General features: G+C 37.7%; 2 protein-coding genes across 3 annotated transcripts in view; both read right to left on the bottom strand.

Annotated features, from left to right (window-relative positions):
• LOC139938154 (uncharacterized) overlaps positions 1–20,886 on the bottom strand; it is a 313,018-nt gene that overhangs the window by 77,839 nt on the left and 214,293 nt on the right. The gene's annotated exons all lie outside the window — the stretch shown is intronic.
• LOC139938580 (iduronate 2-sulfatase-like) lies at positions 1,259–20,828 on the bottom strand. 2 transcript variants are annotated; one of them, XM_071934156.1, is made up of 9 exons: positions 20,691–20,828; positions 13,559–13,662; positions 12,567–12,703; positions 11,766–11,946; positions 10,662–10,747; positions 6,951–7,207; positions 5,703–5,883; positions 4,950–5,076; positions 1,259–4,462 (listed from the first exon to the last, which is right to left on the bottom strand). In XM_071934156.1, the coding sequence occupies exons 2-9, from the start codon at positions 13,644–13,646 to the stop codon at positions 3,753–3,755; spliced, it is 1,767 nt and encodes a 588-aa protein (XP_071790257.1). In that variant the 5' UTR covers positions 13,647–13,662; positions 20,691–20,828; the 3' UTR covers positions 1,259–3,752. The 2 variants fall into 2 exon arrangements, with proteins under 2 accessions (XP_071790257.1, XP_071790259.1); XM_071934158.1 differs by lacking the exon at positions 20,691–20,828 and adding an exon at positions 14,971–15,059.

Here is a 20,886-nt window from a genome sequence, read left to right as displayed (position 1 = left end):
ACTCAAGTCAGTCATCATCAAGCAGTGTGTTCGAATCCCGGTCACGACACTTGTGTCCTTGAGCAAGACACTTCAACCATCATTGCGTCTTTTCACCGAGGGGTACATGGGTACCCAGTGTGAGGGCAGACGTGGTTTTTGAGATTGATTTAGCTTGAAGGGGTACCTCTTAAAAAACCTTTACCTAATTTTGTACAGCTCTTTTATTTCCATTTTACTCCAATAGCTGGTGTGGGTTTTCCTCTGGCTTATGAGGCATCGTTGGTTTCATTTATCAACTTCACTAGAGGTCTTCAAGCTGTGCGATTCATTCCTCCCTTAATTTCAGATATCAGGTGTCCCCCCCCCCCAACCGGAAAGCTGAAAAACCATGTCCTTTATCATCTCTTCCCTTCACTTCTGTGCCCTGGGGTGAATTTCACAAAGAGTTAGAACTAGTCTTATCTCGAGTTACGATCAGTTACTCGTCCTAACTTAGGACTATCCATGCAATTTGTATATCTCCTAGGACTCCTATTGACTAAGTTAGGACTAGTCCTAACTCTTTGTGAAATCGACCCCTGTGCCCCCACATAAAACAATGTCCTGGCTACATATTACTGTCTTAGAATGTTGCAATGTTTTGCTTGCTGCCTTAAATGAGTTCCTCCATCCTCTGTGACAAATTTCATTCCCAGCAATTTGGCATGTTTTCCTACTTCCTTTGTTCCCATGCCAGTGGATTAAAAAAACGTATTATTTGGGGGTAATATTTTATTTTTTGGATGGACCGGATGGCCACTTCTGGGGCGAGGGCTAAATCTGATTTGGGCTGTCGACCAAAACCAACCGACACCAGAGGCACACTGCCACCTACTCCTGGAGCTGAAACAGGGTTACCCCCTCCACAGTCTGTAAGGATGTAGGCATGGGTATCATCCACTAGGAGCCACCTACTCCTGGGGCTGAAACAGGGTTACCCCCTCCACAGTCTGTAAGGATGTAGGCATGGGTATCATCCACTAGGAGCCACCTACTCCTGGGGCTGAAACAGGGTTACCCCCTTCACAGTCTGTAGGGATGTAGGCTTGGGTATCATCCACTAGGAGCCACCTACTCCTGGGGCTGAAACAGGGTTACCCCCTCCACAGTCTGTAAGGATGTAGGCATGGGTATTATCAATTCGGGAACATGGCTGGTGAAGCAGAATGCACAACCTTCCAAAATAGTGCAAATGTAAAACTGGTACAGATACAGAAAAAGCAAAACGGCAAAATCATTTCAAATTCCATGACACCTCATGATCATTTATTAGTACTGCAAAATATTAGTACCTTCTGGAAAATTTACTTACAAAACTTCTAAGCTTTTATTTGTAAATCACAAAACCTAAGTTATACTGCTAATAAAGAAATTGCTGTTATAGAAAGACTCACAGTTAGTATATCATATTTAAAAAAATTGATTTTAATTTGTTAATAATTTATTATGATTGAAATAAATAAATTATCAAAAATAGAAAACGGAAGAAAATAAGCACAAAATTATCCACTACATTTAAATAAGGGAATCAATGTGTGGTAAGAGGTTTTCAACTAGTGGTTTAATCCCAACGAGGCCTGGTTCTTGATAATTTTACCGAGACGAAGTCGAGGTAAATTATCAAGAACCAGGCCTCGGCGGGTTTAAACCACTAGTTGAAAACCGATTCAACACACTTTGATTCCCATTCATAAATACCTTTTCGGTAAAAAAACATCAACACTTTTTGGTCAAAAAGTAAAATAAATGCAAAAATTATAATTGTCCAATGATTTCTTTCAACACAACACCCCTCCAGCTATGAAATGGTAAGGCCCTCGGGTAAACAACTCCTTACAAGGGAATGCTGTGCGCGTCGTGCGTATCGCATGATGTGGCACAGTTGTTTCAGCCGTTGCTCTCGACCAATAGGAATGAAGAAACTGTCTTATAAGCACAGGTGCAAGCTCGCGTGTCACGCCCATGTTTCAACACTTTTTACTGGTCATAAACAAAGGTTTATACACACCCACGTGACCACTCTCCACCAATAGGAATAGTGAAACTGTCTGAGGTATTTATGAATGTCATTTTAAGACCTATCTTTTTCAATCTTTGGTTGCAACCAGAGTGGTTTGCCAGCGACCAGCGCCTTTGGATGCTCCTACAGATACTGTATGCCATATCGATTTTGTTTTAAATATATTATTTAAAAAATGGATTCATCAAAGTGTGTTGAATCGGTTTTCAACTAGTGGTTTAAACCCGCCGAGGCCTGGTTCTTGATAATTTACCTGGACTTCGTCTCGGTAAAATTATCAAGAACCGGGCCTCGTTGGGATTAAACCACTAGCTGAAAACCTCTTCACCACACATTGATTCCCTTATTAATAATGATAATACATGCGTGGATCGAGTTAGGATGAGTTACTCGTCTGAACTTATTTTTTATTATCTCCTAGACCTAGTCCTAAGTTAGGACCGATCCTAACTCTTTGTGAGTTCGACTGCTGGTACCTTAATTTAATAGATGTTGAATTTGCATCCAGGATTTTGAACTGCCTCTAGCTACCGGGCAATCTCCAGGTTCTAGTTGGTAAGACACTGCTTTAGAATTGCAAACGTCGTGGGTTCGAATCCCACTCGAGTAATTTGCTGTGATTTTTGCTCAACAAAACTTGTTAGAAAGTACGGAGTATATGTATACAGTGCTGACACACATCTGTGTATCTGGGTAAAACCAAATAATTACTGTTACCTTAAATTACAATTATACTGCACACTCATTAGCGTTATCAAATTCACTTAACACCTTTAGTAATTGTCAAAGACCAGTGTTCTCACTTGGTGTATCCCAATATATGCATAAAACAACAAATCTTTGACAATTTGAACTGAAATGGTCATCGAAGTTGCAAGATAGTTTAATGGAAAAAAAACCACCCTACTTGCACAAATTTGTGTGCCTTTAGGTGTCTAACAAAATAATACAAGACTTCAGGCTTGAAGCTTTTTAATATTTAAGTAAAGAAATTACCTCTTTCTTAAAAAATTTGCTACTTCATGGACCCGTTCTCATAATGTTTTATACTATCAACAGCTCAAGTAAGTTTTTATGCTAAAAATTATTTCGAGTAATTACCAATAATGTCCAGTGCCTTAAATATTGTTAATCTGAAGTTATTTAAAATTGTTAAAATATATAGTCCATAACATACAAGTTGATAAAAGCCAACCTAAGATGAGCATTAAACTGCCGTAGCACAAAATATAAAGTTCGGAGGGATACATTAATTTGAAAGTCGGTAAATAACACATTATGTAATGAAGCATTATGCACAACATGAGCTCCGATCAAAATACAGTATAAGTAACAAGAAAGATTTCATTCCCTGAAAAGCAAATAAATAATTTTACTAAAAACTGATGGAAAACTTCTAAATGCACTTAGAGCCTTTTGCATAAGGCGCTTTCAAATGTCTTTATTATTATTTTTATTATTGGATGCTTTCGATTAACTTCCCTGGGTCAACCCCGGTCTGACCCCGGTACGTTCGAATAGCTTTGACGTCATTCCAGGGTCAACCCCAAGTGCCCTGTTTGTGGAGTAGGTCACTTGGGGGCTGGTCCCAGGTGCATGACGTCACTACGAGAGGGTGAATGATCGTTCGATTAGCTCTTGTCAGGGGCTCACCTGAGTGAGCACAGTTGGGTCTACCCAAGGAAGCTAATCGAGCGCACCCATAATAGAGCTATGGGTGCGTACCATTGTGGGTGATCGGTAAAGCGTGCCTCCAGTTCTGTCTGAGTTGACGCGCTAGGTCTTTAACCACATTTTGATACGCAGTGTGATTATACACATTCTGCATCTCCAGAGGGTCTTCTCTATAACTGTACAACTCCACGGCTAAAGGCTTCAACCAGTTCACTGCAAACGTGGTATGATTAAACGGCAGCCACTCCACATAGCGATAGTCCTTAGTGTGCATAGAGTAACCCATGATGTTTATCTCTGGGAGCTGCGGCGTATTGGTCTTATGCGACGGGTAGAATGTCGGCCGGGGGTACTGACTAAAACTGGCATTCTTCCAGCGTATGATACCCACCTTACTCGGTGTGTCAGTAATGTTGTGGATTACGGGTGCCAGACTTACCCCCTCTGAACAAAACTGGGTGTGGAAGGTATCGATGGGGCATACTGGGGGTACGGTTAGCCCGGCTATTTCAGAAAGGGTCGGGAATAAATCCACCAGCTCAGCGAAAGCGTCGCTTGCAAAACCTGATGTTGCACATGATGTGTTGAAGTCCGTGATGGTGTTAAGCGGGTTGATGAGGCTGAATCTGTGTGGATGGTTCCAGCGTTTATTGGTGACTTGAGGGATGTAAAACATAAGGGGCACTTGTGTAGCAGAGTCGTAGTTACTGTACTTGGACCATTCCTGATGCTCACCAAGCTGCCAACCTGATACCAGAAAAACAAGCAACATTTAGTCAGGCCTGATACGTCACGGAGGCATTGAAGGCAATTGTCTCCATGTCCCCATGGCCCAATTTCATAGAGCTGCTCAAGCACAAAATCTTTTTTGCTTAAGCCCCTGGTCAAAGTCTTTGTGCCCTTGAAATGCTGCGGTAGGAATTTATTTACAATTTGCTCATAGGGTGCCCTTAACCAAGGTGAAAAATGGCTGGATAAAAAGAAGCATACAGGGCAGTATAGTGTCTGAGCCTGACCAGCCCTAGGCATAAACTGTGCAAGTCTTCAACTTCATATCGACATCTTCATTGATTTAATCAACAAAATATTTTGTGATCTCACTAACTGCGCTTTTAAATCAGACATGAAATTATAAACGAGTTTAAAATTGGAAATATAGATTTTCTTAAATGAAATTCTGAGTATGAGACTTACTTGCCATCCCCGAAAAAATAAATAAATAAAAGCCACTTACCATGATCCCCAGTGAGAGCAATAATAGTGTTGTTTGCAAATCCTACTTGTTCTAGTGTCGACAGCAAGCGTCCGATCTCATGGTCAATGTAAGACGTTGCAGCAAAGTACGCCTGACGCATCAGCAGCTGGAAACAACATGAAAACAAAAAATCACAATCAGGTCGTGGGTTCGAATCCCACCCCAGTAAAATGCCTGGGATAGTACTGAGTATACAGTGCTAACACACATCAGTGCAAGGGTAAAACCAAAGTTATTTGACGGAAACACGCCACTTTTGAATTTACATTAACTTCTCATATAAGCTGTAAGCGTACATTTTGCGTATAGCAATATGCGGAGCTAGAACACACAATATGCAGGGTGTAATACATGTAAGGGCCGTGCAATATAAGTTTATATCACACTCCTTGTTGCTATGGATCGACCAGTCAGAATCAAGGATTTAAGCCTGCTTGAAGATAATGAAAGATGTCAAACTGGAGAATTACATATTATTAAAACAACAGATGAACAACAAGAATAATTGATTGTCAACCAAGGACAAGGGAAAAGGAAAAGAGGTAGACAGAGAAGAAGATGGAGAGATGTCATCAGGGTTTATGCAGAAACAACATGGATGAGAACTGCACAAAATATAAATGAATAGCGTTTACATGAGGGGAGCTACATCTTACGACACTTGATGAACACAGCCTAAATGATGATTATGATGATGATGAAAACAACACAAGTACCGCTCCTAACACTTACATGGTATTTTGGCGGCATAGGGCCGTAGTAGTCCTTTTCTTTTTGGACTGGAATATCTTCACCGACTCGTACATCTCTCCAATGTTCCCATGCTACCGGCGGAAGATCCTTAGTATAGTTTGGGTTTGGGGCCATCTTCATTGTATGTAGAGGATACAAAGATTTGTACTCCTCTGGGTACCTATGGGGGGGGGGGGTTGATAAAAACATGATCGCTGTTAAAGCCAGGGGACACTAATGGTAATTACTCAACATAATTATCAGCACAAAACCTTACTTGGTAACAAGTAATGGGGAGAGGTTGGTAGTATAACTGTTCATTGTGAGAAACTGCTCCCTCTGAAGTGACAGAGTTTTCGAGAAAGAAGTAATTTTCCACGAATTTGATTTCGAGACCTCAGATTTAGAATTTAAGGTCTCGAAATCAAGCATCTGAAAGCGCACAACACGTGTGACAAGGGTGTTTTTTCTTTCATTATTATCTCCCAACTTTGATGACCGGTTGAGCTCAAATTTTCACAGGTTTGTTATTTTATGCATATGTTGAGATACACCCAGTGAGAAGACTGGTCTTTGACAATTACCAATAGTGTCCACTGTCTTTAAAGAGAGGTAATTGTCAAAGACCAGTATTCTCACTTGTCATTCTGAAACTGGCTTCATATTTCTCAACGAATCATCTTCAAGCTGATGCTCATTGTCCATAAAGAAAATTAATTATCGGTTAACCCTGATGTTTCTGGTTCACATAGCAAGCACAGGTTTGCCCAAGCTTGAAAGCTTCAGCGATTAAGTTCTCTTATGAGGGATCTTTGAAAGGCCAATAGAAGGTTACAAGGGAATGTAGTGCACTTTGTAGCTAACCCTTTCAGACACATCTGTGGGCAAACTTGTTTCCTTTGAAGTGTTGGATTATTTCACGTCACGTGCATTTTACAACACGTGGGATCTATGACTTTAATACACCCAATCTGAAGGACATAGCAATAATGGCTTGCTCAAAGACACAAGTGCCACTAGCGAGACCCAAATCCACACCCTTGCAGTACTAGACCTTGAGTCAAGTGCACTAAACCACGAGGCCATGACACTCTGTTAAATTTCTAGTCGACTCAGTCTACCAAAAGTCTACAAGTGACGAGTGGTTTAGATAGTGTTAGGTTTCCTAACTGCATCCACAGGAGTGTCTTGGTACCAAGACTAGGCAATGGGCAAAAAATGAGGGCTGTGATTTTCAAACTCTCATACCTGAATGGTAGATGTGGTTTATGATAACCCACTGCCATGAAGAATGGAGTATGCAACGCAGGATTGATCACCGATGGCTTATTGCCTTTGTGATGCATAAGAAGATTCTTCTCGTCTTTTACAGCGGCTAGATCATGAAGAGCCGATATGGCGTAGTTAGTGCTGTCTATGTCTGGCAGGGTGCCGCCGGGCTGCTCAGTGACGTTGACGGGACACATGGTGTATGCATGAAGCTTGCCATCAGGCCCTGGGCATACCTGTACCACACAAGGAAACCATTAACACGTATATCCAGTATAAATGGGGCAGACATGTTTAGTAGAGCAACATTGAGCAAGTTCGAGTGGGCACCATGGTTAACAAAAGGTTGACTATTTTGACTCAAACCCAGGTTGGTCGACCATTGGTTGACTACTTTGGTTGACCATCTAGAACAAGCGTCAGGACCATGGTTTCTTCCCGGTCCCGGTAGCCTGTTCCATGCTAACATTTGTAAAGCCAAAGCCCAAGGGGGAACCAGTGACACTATAGCGACAACACTGAAGGCAATGGAGTGTTGAATACCAAGGTACCGACGGTTGACTTAGGCTTCCAAACGAGTTGTTCGAGTGAGTGCAACACTGCGCATGTATGTTGCTGGTCAGTAGTTGACTAAATGTAGGGACTCAAACTTGCTCAAAGTGGGCTTTGGGCGTTGTCTATGGTGTCTATGATCCCTTTTATTTAATATTTCCTCTACACACTGTCAAACCACCCCGCAAGTGCAGTTCTAACCAAAAAATGTCTTTTTTGGAAGCACAACAATTATTTTAGCATGTAAAGCGTATTTTCGTGACATTGTTTTACTAATTTCTCAAAAACTACAGCACCTCAGCTAGTAATACTTTAAGCTAAGCTTTCTACTATCATTATCTTCAAACGGTGTAAGTAGATTTGAACAGCAAAGCGCTCTTGACTGTTAGAGTGTTAACGAGAGGCACATAAGGGTTTTTTCTTCCACTGTATTCATTAGTAATTTTAAACTTAAATCAATTCAAGCAAAGCAAAGCAGCTTTCAATAGTATAAAGCATTTTGAGAAACATTTCCCTGCGACATAATGTTATTATGTAAAAAGCTATCAGGTTTTTATGCCCCAATATTTGAAGCTGAGTTTGGGATTCCTATAACGGAGTGTTCTTCTTGTGTGGATGTAATTGCTCTTCTTTTACGGCAATATCAAAAAAGTGCAAGCACCTTTTGAAATAAAATGTTTGCATGATAGTTTTATCTGTATACATCTACATTTATACAGGATTAACACACTCAAACAGTTCCAAAAGTTAAAGGTATACCTTGTCTTTGACAAACGTTTTAAAGCGGATTTTCCAAATGAAATAACACTTCAGCAAGTAATATATTTTAAGAAAAGCTTTCTACTATCATTATCTTGAAACCATGTATGTTTAATGAAAATCTGTGTACTTTTGTATTTTGTGTCGCACAAAAATTGCCCAAACCCTTTAAAGACCTGCTCTAATAACCTCACAGTAAAATGGTTTAAAGACACTAGACATCTTTGGTAATTGTCAAAGACCAGTCTTCTCACTTCACTTGGTGTATCTCAACATAATGCACAAAATAACAAACCTGTGAAAATTTGAACTCAATGGTCGTTGAAGTTGCGAGATAATAATGGAAGAAAAAACACCCTTATCACACAAAGTTGTGTGCTTTCAGATGCTTGATTTTGGGACCTCAAAATCAAAATCAAAGAGTGGAAAATTACTTCTTTCTTAAAAACTACACTACTTCAGAGGAGACTGTTTCCCACGATGTTTTTATCAACAGCTCTCCGTTGCTTGTTACCATTTGTTGTTTATGCTACAACTATTTTGAATAATTATCAATAGCGTCTAGTGTCTTTAAAAGAGTATTCATAAATACCTCAGACAGTTTCGCTATTCCTATTGGTGGAGAGCGCGTCACGTGGGTGTGTAGAAACCTTTGTTTATGACCAGTAAAAAGTGTTAAAAACATGGGCGTGACATGCGACCTTGCACCTGTTCTTATAAGACAGTTTACAGTTTCTTCATTCCTATTGGTCGAGAACAATAGCTGAAACAGTTGTGCCACATCACGCACGACACACACAACATTCCCTTACGAGGAGTTGTTTACCCGATCGGGCCGAGGCCTTACCGTTTCATAGCTGGAGGGGTGTTGTGTTGAAAGAAATCATTGAAAAATTAAAAATTTTGCATTTATTTAACTTTTTGACCAAAGTGTTGATGTTTTTTGACCGAATAAGGTATTTATGAATGGGAATCAAAGTGTGTTGAATCGGTTTTCAACTAGTGGTTTAAACCCGCCGAGGCCTGGTTCTTGATAATTTACCTCGACTTCGTCTCGGTAAAATTATCAAGAACCAGGCCTCGTTGGGATTAAACCACTAGTTGAAAACCTCTTCACCACACATTGATTTCCTTAATTTTATTTGTGTGAGGAACTGGGATTTAGGGTTGCACGATTAATGTTGGTTTCTGCATCTGTTACTCAGCGTAGCTCCTATACTTTACTACATTATAAAGCTCAGCAGATTTAGATGCAGTATTTTCTATGTTGAAAAACTCAAAACTTGAACTGACTTCTTGAACAAAGATATGGTAAACTAAGCTCTCTATGCATATTGCAGCAGTTTAGTGCTGAAAACAAAATATTTCACTCACCAATAGCACTCAAACTGGGCTCAAATAAAAACAAGACAATATGGCTGACAAAAACAAAGATTTATGAGAAATTAAAATGACACACCGACACAGAAATAAATGGCAGGCCAGGTGTAGACTTGTGGACAAGTTGTTAAATGTCTGTCGCCGTGATTACGTTCCGACTCTCTCCGCGATTCCTGCGACACTGGCGATATTCACAGGAGACTGCTTGCCCCTGGAGAGACTACTGCTCTCGCGCTCATAGTTGGCAGCTGGCAGCTTCGCGCGAAAGCAGTGATCTCGCGAGAGCAGTATTTGATTGCAAAGACTTTAATCATTACGCCACCACCAAGAATCAACTATCACGGCAACAGACCATTTGTATTCTTCTTAAAATTATTGTTTTGCTTGTTCTTGTAGATCTTTGGATTCGCAATTTTTTGATGTGATTTTTCCTGTTTGCTGGCAAATAAAATAAAATGAAACGACCATTTGCCTCTGGTCCGCAAGTCTAGCCAAGGTATCATATTTAAGTAGGAAGAATGTCATGCCTGATAATATATCATGATTCAAACCATTCAAACAAACTGAATAGCTGAGTTCCGGCAGTGTGTTCTTGGCCCGAGTGCACTGTTCACCCGCCCGAACGATGAGAACACATCCCGAGAACAATACACTCAGAACATTAGATCAAACACTACCTTTCAGCAGGGATCAGTCGAGAACACTGTACAAGAAGGTGCTACATCATCATCTTCGGCTTGAAGAAACATGAACAGCGATCCTATGCGTTCTTGAGCATCTAAGAACATACCGCCCGAACTCAATCAACAATCAATGCGTACTACAATCTCATGGCTGAATTCTCCAAAACAATCTAAAAATTGTGGGGTTATCGCAAACCAAATATATTTTGATATCTCACCATGCAATGCCTAAAATCATATATACAATATCATAGTTAAGTTACATGTAACTTCGTTCAAATATATGCCAGGTAAAAAATGGTACTCAAATACACACCTTGCTTGTTTTGTGTTCTCTGGTCGGCCAGTAGCAAGGTACTGACCAGCTATAAGGGTAGTCATCAGTGTTGTTGGAGCAAGGACCTTTAAAGAAAAATAATAATAATAATCTTCACAATTTGTTGAGAACATGGGAGACTTTGGGAGACTTTGGAACGCTAGGTGGCTGCAGACTTACCAAGTAAATTTCCATGCGGTTGTCTTTACTTTTATTAATATACATTTCTGGTAAAGAAACCAATGATGCATCATAAGTGAATTTGATCACTGTAGCTCACAAGCCAAGGGTGCTTGCTTTGTGAACCAGAACTTACACAGGGGTTAAACCCTACTCTTCCATGATAAGGACAAAGTAATTATGTTAAAGCATCTTGCTCTAGAGCGAATGTAGAGAACTGGTGGGAGAAATTATTTTATGTTGCCATCCAATTGGAGTATAAATCTATCATTTTTGGCCTTGATGTACATAACTCTGAGGTACTGTTGGAAAATGTATGTATTATTTTGGCGAAGAAAGCTATCTATAATTGTAGGTTCAAGAACAACAAACCGAATATGACCTCCTTTTTGAACTTAGTTAAGTTTCACTACACATTGGAGAAAAAATAGCTTTGGACAACAACAACCTGCACAAATTTGTTTTTTTTTTGTCCCCTCTTTGTTTCTCCTTGGTATGTAATTTGTTCTTGTATGTTGTATTGTTACAAGTATGTGTAAACTTGAGCATTGCAAATAAGTAAAAAGAAAGAAAAAAAGAAGAAAAAAAAAATCTTGCTCTAGAGCACAAGTGCCACGACCGGGACTCGAACCCACACTCTGCTGATGAGCTTGAGACTGGTGTTCTTAACCGCACTGCCACGTTATGCCACCTTGTCCACCAACTTAAACATCTGGCTGAGCCAGCGTATTACTATACCAGGCCTGATACTCCACAAAGGCGACAAAGGGGATTGCCTCGGATGCCCCAGGTCAATGCCTTGATGCCCTTGAAATGCTCCAGTAGAAATTTACAATTTCCTCATTGGCTGCCCTTTACCAAGGAGAAAATGCCTTGGTGCCCTTGCCCTTTCACAACCGAAGCATACAGGCCTGCTATACTCACCATGATGGAATACTTTGCCAGCTGACAATGTGTAGTAGCCGTTGTCTTTAAAGTGTTGTGGTATGGTGGTGTAATTGCCCGCAGACTGGCGCCAATAGCTGGACCTGAAGTCCCACAGTAAGGTGGAGTCAGGGCGCCGTCCTGTCAAGAAGGAGATCCTGCTTGGGGCGCATACAGCTTGCTGTACAGTCCATATAAAATAAAAGGTCATTAAAGGCAGAGTTCACGTTAGGTAGCTACCCAACAACAACATTTGTATTCCCTTTGAAGTAATGTAGTTTTACAGAAAGTTGTAACTTTCAACCCCAAAATTTGAATCTGAGAAAGGCTTCAGGCTTCTGAACACACAATTCTAAATCACCCATCCCAGACTATTGATGATAAACAGGAGGCAACTTCTGCAGGCATCTTGGAGGCGACGATCCCCAAGAAAAATACTTGAACATTCAAATGTGAATGCATTTTCTTTATTGAGATTTACTGGAGCTGGTTAAGAAGGATGGGTTTTGCTGGCCACTGCTACAGGAGCAAAGACGAGCCAGTATCCAATTTTGTTCTGTGGACCCCTAAGTATGGGAGGAGGAAACCTTGAAGACCCGCACTAACCTACCCTCTACTGACATTCTTAAAATGGACACGGGTTTGGAATCAACAGATTTAAAATCGACAATGGGGGACAGAAAGGCATGGGGGGGGGCCCATCATGATTCAAGGACATCACTTGACTGAAGCAAGTAAGTAAGCAAGCAGGGAGCTGGTTATCTGTAATTGTAAAATGGCCCCAAGAAGGTGGCTTCTCACCTGTGCCCGGGCATCAGTAAATCTGATGGACTGAGCAGCGAGCTGATCCATGTTGGGGGTATGCACACGCTCTCCATAGCTACCCAGGGCTGGTCGGAAATCATCAATCACCAAGAACAATACATTGGGTTTGCCGCCTAACAAGAAAACAGGTTTGACATGGTTACAGAAATAAATGCCATTTTTTGTTTCAACATTGGGTGCGTTCGATAATAGCTTCCCTGTGTCGACCCTGTGGTGCTCATTCGGATGAGCCCTGACAAGAGCTAATCAAACGATCACACACCCTCTCGTTGTGATGTCATGCACCTTGGGCCAGCCCCCAAGTGACCCACTCCACAAGCAGGGCACTTGGGGCTGACCCGGGTGGTGAGCCCCTGGAATGACGTCAAAGCTGTTCAAACGTACCGGGATCAGATCGGGGGACGACACGGGGAAGCTAATCGAACACACCCAGTACAAGGCTCACCCTAGCATACATTGTCTAGTAAAAACTGCTGCGGGCTAAGCCACTTCTGAACTTGCCCTGTGGGTCACTTGCCCTGTGAGCCAAAAGGGTGTCTGGTGTTGACGTCTAATGATCGCGCGGGGCCTTCTTTGGCAATGCATCATGGGATACAAAGGGGGCAACGTAGAAAAAACTATGTTGTTCCATTTTCATCCATTGATGATATGGATAAGCTATTTCCTCCTTTTGTGTCCCAAATTGTATTGGGCTGCTGAAGTGAGCAGTGTGGTCTCTAAGCTTTCTAGTTACGATAATCTTACCCCTCCATCCTCCCAACTTTTGTAGCCGAGGCAAATTCACCTCAGCAAAATGTGGGTCTAGTCGGAGGATGGAGGGTCACGATTATCGCATCTTTTGACTTTCAGTGAAGATGATTCCAAGTCTTCTGCTTTATTTGTCACTCTAATCATACCACAGAGCTTTTTATAGATCAATCCATGATCAAATTGACCATCTTCTCAGAAACTTAAAGTGAAAAATTTACCTTTGTTAAACTGTTGTTGTAGCTGGATGCTGATAATGACTTTTACTTTCACCAAGCAGAGCAATAGTGTGAAAAGAAACATCATCATTGTTGTCAAACTAAATCTGGCATAAAACAAAAGAGAAATTGGATCATACGTGAAATATACCACTTCCAATATTTTTCTCACATTATTCATAATTGCTCTATAATTTCAATTAAAGCAATTCAATTCAATTCAGTTAATTTTTCAATAAAACAAATTGAACGATACATGTTTTCATTTTTTTTAAACGACCAAATTTTTTTCAACTAAGAAGATAAAACCTTAAAGCCATTGGACCCTTTCGGTACAGAAAAAAAAAAAAGTTCACAGATTTACAAATAATTTACAGGGTTTACAGAAGGTAATGGTGAAAGACTTCTCTTGAAATATTAGTCCATGAAATGCTTTACTTTTTGAGAAAACGGTAAAACAATATAAATTCTCGTTAATGAGAATTACGGAGTTGTTATAAACACATGTCATGACCGGCGAAACGCGCGAAAACAGGAGTGGGTTTTCCCGTTATTTTCTCCCGACTCCGATGTCCGATTGAGCCTAAATTTCCAAGGATTGTTATTTTATATATAAGTTGTGATACACGAAGTGTGGGACTTGGACAATACTGTTTACCGAAAGTGTATAATGGCTTTAAAGCGATGAAGCTTGAAACAGGGAGACCACAAACACAATGGAACTAATTATTAGCCAAAAAAGTATTGTTCAAAAAAAGATGCTGATGTCTTATTCCTAACCTTGAACTATGAGGTTCATTTCACTATTGTTCTATGTGGGTGGCGACAATACCAGAGAATGAACCTCATAGTTATAGGGGGAGTACTGATGACTATATTAAATAACTTCAGACAAAACTCAAGCACCGAAGATTAAGAGTGGATTGATGTAAGTCATTACTGCTCCTCAGTCATCTGTGCGTGTACGTCCCTACACAGAAAGACTTCAAGCCCCGAACTTATACACGCTAGAACAAAGACGACTGAGAGGTGACCTTATTGAAACCTTTAAGCTGCTCAAGGGATTGGAGAACGTCCACTGCAAGAAATTCTTTAATACAGCTAGAAACACCAGTACGAGGGGCCACTCTCTTAAATTGTACAAGCCGACTCTCAACAAAAACATTGCGTGCAGAAGGAACTTCTTTTCACAGCGAATCATCTAACGGTTGGAACAGTCTCCCACACAAAGTAGTAAATGCCAAAACAGTGTCAACACTCAAGAAGAGGAAGGAATCAACGATGGGGTCACAAAGGCATAAGCCTAACTAAACAATTTCTCCCATTAATCGTGAGATTTTGCAGTAATTCACAAGAACCAGACCCAGAATAAATTAAAATCGGAGTAAAACATTACATTAATACTGTGTACATACCTTCACAGAAACATGTAACAACACCAGCTCACAAAGTTGACAAAAGGCCCTACTGTTTGTACAGATAACTTTCCATATGGCGCCACCACTTTTTCACTCATTTTTACAAAAAGGGATATCTCATTGAGGTAAATTAGATACTATATTATATCATATCGAATGAAAAAGTGGTGGCGCCATACGGAAACTTTTCCGTTTGTACTTTTTTTTATAGACCCCTCTCTTTTAACCAAGCTGAAGCTAGCCGCGAATTCTCAGCCGCGAATTCCCAGCCGCGAATGCCAGCCGCGAATTCTCAATTTACGGCCGAAAAGTCCAGCCGCTAATTCGAGTCGCCGCGGCAGCCGCGCTTTTCCCGTTTCACGAAGCGACAACATTTCCTAAGCTGTTCACCCACACTTTAGCCACTGTTTGTTTAGTTTATGGTTTGGTAAATTCATGGCAATTTTGAATATTGGTTTTGTAAAATTTCGTTCATTATAACAAAATGGAGGCCAAATTAGGGTAAGATAATTGATTGTTTAATGCTTTATTCGATCCATCAATCTTTAATAGTAACGTAGTCGACTCTCTCTGCATTTGTTTTGAAAAAGAAAATCGTTAAACCAAAATACCGTACGTAATTAACAAATAATTTAATCATTAAGACCATTTCATAACACATCTAAATATTCCGTTGAGCTAATTAGAACAACAAATTTGTTCCTAGTTTTACCATTTAATATATTGTTTGGGGTTTGTCTCTTTTGAAGGGAATTTTTACTAACTAAATCAACGTACTTAGTCACTTTAAAACAAAATGTACCTCACATAATTAACAAATGGTTACTTTTTAGTGTTTAATCATTAAGACCATTTCATAACACATTGAAATATTCCGTTGCAGCTAATTACACCAATTAATTAGTTCTTAAATAAAACACTTTATATGTTGTGGGTTTTGTCTCATTTGAAGTGAGTTTTTATCAAAGAAATAACGTAAGTAGTCACTTTAAAACAAAATGTACCTTACATAATTAAAAAATAATTAATTTTGAGTGTTTAATCATTAAGACCATTTCATAACACATTGAAATATTCCGTTGCAGCTAATTAGACCATGTAATTAGTTCTTAAATAAAACACTTTATAAGTTGTGGGTTTTGTCTCATTTGAAGGGAATTTTTAATCAAAGAAATAACGTAAGTAGTCACTTTAAAACAAAATGTACCTTACATAATTAACAAATAATTAATTTTGAGTGTTTAATCATTAAGACCATTTCATAACACATTGAAATATTCCGTTGCAGCTAATTAGACCAACGAATAAGTTCTTAAATAAACCACTTTATATGTTGTGGGTTTTGTCTAATTTGAAGTGAATTTTTATCAAAGAAATAACGTAAGTAGTCACTTTAAAACAAAATGTACCTTACATAATTAACAAATAATTAATTTTGAGTGTTTAATCATTAAGACCATTTCATAACACATTGAAATATTCCGTTGCAGCTAATTAGACCATGTAATTAGTTCTTAAATAAAACACTTTATAAGTTGTGGGTTTTGTCTCATTTGAAGGGAATTTTTAATCAAAGAAATAACGTAAGTAGTCACTTTAAAACAAAATGTACCTCACATAATTAACAAATAGTTACTTTTTAGTGTTTAATCATTAAGACCATTTCATAACACATTGAAATATTCCGTTGCAGCTAATTAGACCAACGAATAAGTTCTTAAATAAACCACTTTATATGTTGTGGGTTTTGTCTAATTTGAAGTGAATTTTTATCAAAGAAATAACGTAAGTAGTCACTTTAAAACAAAATGTACCTTACATAATTAACAAATAATTAATTTTGAGTGTTTAATCATTAAGACCATTTCATAACACATTGAAATATTCCGTTGCAGCTAATTAGACCATGTAATTAGTTCTTAAATAAAACACTTTATAAGTTGTGGGTTTTGTCTCATTTGAAGGGAATTTTTAATCAAAGAAATAACGTAAGTAGTCACTTTAAAACAAAATGTACCTCACATAATTAACAAATAGTTACTTTTTAGTGTTTAATCATTAAGAACATTTCATAACACATTGAAATATTCCGTTGCAGCTAATTAGACCAACGAATAAGTTCTTAAATAAACCACTTTATATGTTGTGGGTTTTGTCTAATTTGAAGTGAATTTTTATCAAAGAAATAACGTAAGTAGTCACTTTAAAACAAAATGTACCTTACATAATTAACAAATAATTAATTTTGAGTGTTTAATCATTAAGACCATTTCATAACACATTGAAATATTCCGTTGCAGCTAATTAGACCAACGAATAAGTTCTTAAATAAACCACTTTATATGTTGTGGGTTTTGTCTAATTTGAAGTGTACTATGTGAGGTACATTTTGTTTTAAAGTGACTACTTACGTTATTTCTTTGATAAAAATTCCTTTCAAATGGGACAAAACCCACAACATATAAATTGGTTTAATTAGGCACCAATTAGATGGTGTAATTAGCTGCAACGGAATATTTCGATGTGTTATAAAATGGTCTTTATAATTAAACACTAAAAAGTAACAATTTGTCAATTTGTGAGGTACAATTTGTTTTAAAGTGACTACTTATTATTTTTTAGTCTAAAAATTCCCTTCAAATGAGACAAAACCCACAACATATAAAGTGGTTTAATTAGGCACCAATTAGATGGTGTAATTAGCTGCAACGGAATATTTCGATGTGTTATAACATGGTCTTAATAACTAAACACTAAAAAGTAACAATTTGTTAATTATGTGAGGTACATTTTGTTTTAAAGTGACTAGTTACGTTATTTTTTAGTCTAAAAATTCCCTTCAAATGAGACAAAACCCACAACATATAAATTGGTTTATTTAAGAACTAATTAGATGTGTTATGAAATGGTCTTAATAATTAAACACTGTTCTTAATAATTTAACACTAAAAAGTAACAATTTGTCAATTATGTGAGGTACAATTTGTTTTAAAGTGACTACTTATTATTTTTTAGTCTAAAAATTCCCTTCAAATGGGACAAAACCCACAACATATAAATTGGTTTAATTAGGCACCAATTAGATGGTGTAATTAGCTGCAACGGAATATTTCGATGTGTTATAAAATGGTCTTAAAGATTAAACACTAAAAATAAACTATTTGTTAATTATGTAAGGTACATTTTGTTTTAAAGTGACTACTTACGTTATTTCTTTGATAAAAATTCCTTTCAAATGAGACAAAACCCACAACATATAAAGAGGTTTAATTATGCACCAATTAGATGGTGTAATAAGCTGCAACGGAATATTTTAATGTGTTATGAAATGGTCTTGATGATTAAACACTAAAAAGTAACCATTTGTTAATTATGTGAGGTACATTTTGTTTTAAAGTGACTACTTATTATTTTTTAGTCTAAAAATTCCCTTCAAATGGGACAAAACCCTCAACATATAAATTGGTTTAATTAGGCACCAATTAGATGGTGTAATTAGCTGCAACGGAATATTTCGATGTGTTATAAAATGGTCTTAAAGATTAAACACTAAAAATAAACTATTTGTTAATTATGTGAGGTACATTTTGTTTTAAAGTGACTACTTACGTTATTTCTTTGATAAAAATTCCCTTCAAATGAGACAAAACCCACAACATATAAAGAGGTTTAATTATGCACCAATTAGATGGTGTAATAAGCTGCAACGGAATATTTTAATGTGTTATGAAATGGTCTTGATGATTAAACACTAAAAAGTAACCATTTGTTAATTATGTGAGGTACATTTTGTTTTAAAGTGACTACTTACGTTATTTCTTTGATAAAAATTCCCTTCAAATGAGACAAAACCCACAACATATAAAGAGGTTTAATTATGCACCAATTAGATGGTGTAATAAGCTGCAACGGAATATTTTAATGTGTTATGAAATGGTCTTGATGATTAAACACTAAAAAGTAACCATTTGTTAATTATGTGAGGTACATTTTGTTTTAAAGTGACTACTTATTATTTTTTAGTCTAAAAATTCCCTTCAAATGGGACAAAACCCTCAACATATAAATTGGTTTAATTAGGCACCAATTAGATGGTGTAATTAGCTGCAACGGAGTATTTCGATGTGTTATGAAATGGTCTTAATAATTAAACACTAAAAAGTAACAATTTGTCAATTATGTGAGGTACAATTTGTTTTAAAGTGACTACTTATTATTTTTTAGTTTAAAAATTTCCTTCAAATGGGACGAAACCCACAACATATAAATTGGTTTATTTAGGCACCAATTAGATGGTGTAATTAGCTGCAACGGAATATTTCGACGTGTTATAAAATGTTCTTAATAATTAAACACTAAAAATAAACTATTTGTTATTAATGAGAGGTACATTTTGTTTTAAAGTGACTACTTACGTTATTTTTTAGTCTAAAAATTCCCTTCAAATGAGACAAAACCCACAACATATAAAGTGGTTTAATTAGGCACCAATTAGATGGTGTAATTAGCTGCAACGGACTATTTCGATGTGTTATGTAATGGTCTTAATGATTAAACACTAAAAAGTAACTATTTGTTAATTATGTGAGGTACATTTTGTTGTAAAGTAACTACTTACGTTATTTCGTTGATAAAAAGCAAATGAGACAAAACCCACAGCATATAAAGTGGTTTAATTAGGCACCAATTAGTTGGTGTAATTAGCTGCAACGAAATATTTCGATGTGTTATGAAAGGGTCTTAATGATTAAGCAAAACAAATTAACAATTTCGTTAACTATGTGAGGTATAATTTGTTTCAAAGTGACTACTTATGTTGTTGTTTTTTTGTGATAGTCCTATTCAAAAGAGACAAAACCCATACCCTTTAAATGGGTGTCATTATGATTAATTAGATGGTGTAATTAGCTGCAACGGAATATTTCGGTGTGTTATGAAATGGTCTTAATGATTAAACACTAAAATTTAATTTTTTGTTAATTATGCGAGGTAAATTGCGTTTTAAAGTGACTACTTTTGCTATTAACAAAAAACACAAAATAAATGTAATTAGGAACTAATTAGATGGCCTAGTAAAGCTGCAATGGAATATTAATTTAGTGTCTAAAAGATTTAACACTAAATTTATTATCTGTGGATCATATTAGGTAGATTTTGTTCAATGCAATGTTTATTATTTTATTTTATTTTCAAAACAACTGATATTCAGAAAGTCGATATGTAACCAATATAGTTTGATGGATCGACTAAAGCATTAAAAATTCAATTAGCTTAACCTAATTTGGCCTACATTTTGTTATTATGACCAAAATTTTACAAAACCAACGTTCAAAATTGCCATGATTTTACAAAATTTAAGAAATAGTGGCTTATGTGGATGAACAACTTAGGAAATCCTGTCGCTTCGTGAAACTACTTTGGTAATGAAATTCGCGGCTGGCGTGGAGGCTCGAATTAGCGGCTGGACTTTTCGGCCGTAAATTGAGAATTCGCGGCTGGTATTCGCGGCTGGGAATTCGCGGCTGAGAATTCGCGGCTAGCTTCAGCTTGGTTCTCTTTTAGTCTCTTATTTCTTGGGCATGCTGGTTGCAATTTTTAGACACACTACACTACACAGTATGTGCTCCTAAGCTGTGGTCTTGTTGTGTAAATGAATAAGGATAAAATTCAGAGTGATTTTGACCTAGAATCTATAGAAAAGAGCTGATGAACCTTACCCAAGAAAATCACAAAAGGATCGGTCACGAGATCCGGGAATTGTTACACACTTTCTCTTCCGACTTTACTCACAGCAGTTCTGGTACGTCATCTAAAGACAAGAAACATGAGCACAAATCAAAACAACAAAACAACAATCATTCAGCCCGGGATATTTGTCTCTCCGCCAATCAGCCGCATGAGGGCGCGCTACTG

Source organism: Asterias amurensis, chromosome 6, assembly GCF_032118995.1.
Source record: "Asterias amurensis chromosome 6, ASM3211899v1".
NCBI lineage: Eukaryota > Metazoa > Echinodermata > Asteroidea > Forcipulatida > Asteriidae > Asterias > Asterias amurensis.
The sequence above is the reverse complement of the archived record's forward strand: the minus strand, read 5'-3'. Positions and strand labels throughout refer to the sequence as shown.

Excerpts from the sequence above, each read along its gene's own strand:
- LOC139938580 (XM_071934156.1), bottom strand. The coding sequence starts at position 13,646 with ATGATGATGTTTCTTTTCACACTATTGCTCTGCTTGGTGAAAGTAAAA. Across the intron at positions 10,748-11,765 it reads TGGCAAAGTATTCCATCATG|GTCCTTGCTCCAACAACACT; the intron begins GTGAGTATAGCA and ends TTTTCTTTAAAG. Across the intron at positions 5,884-6,950 it reads AAACCACATCTACCATTCAG|GTACCCAGAGGAGTACAAAT; the intron begins GTATGAGAGTTT and ends CCCCCCCCATAG.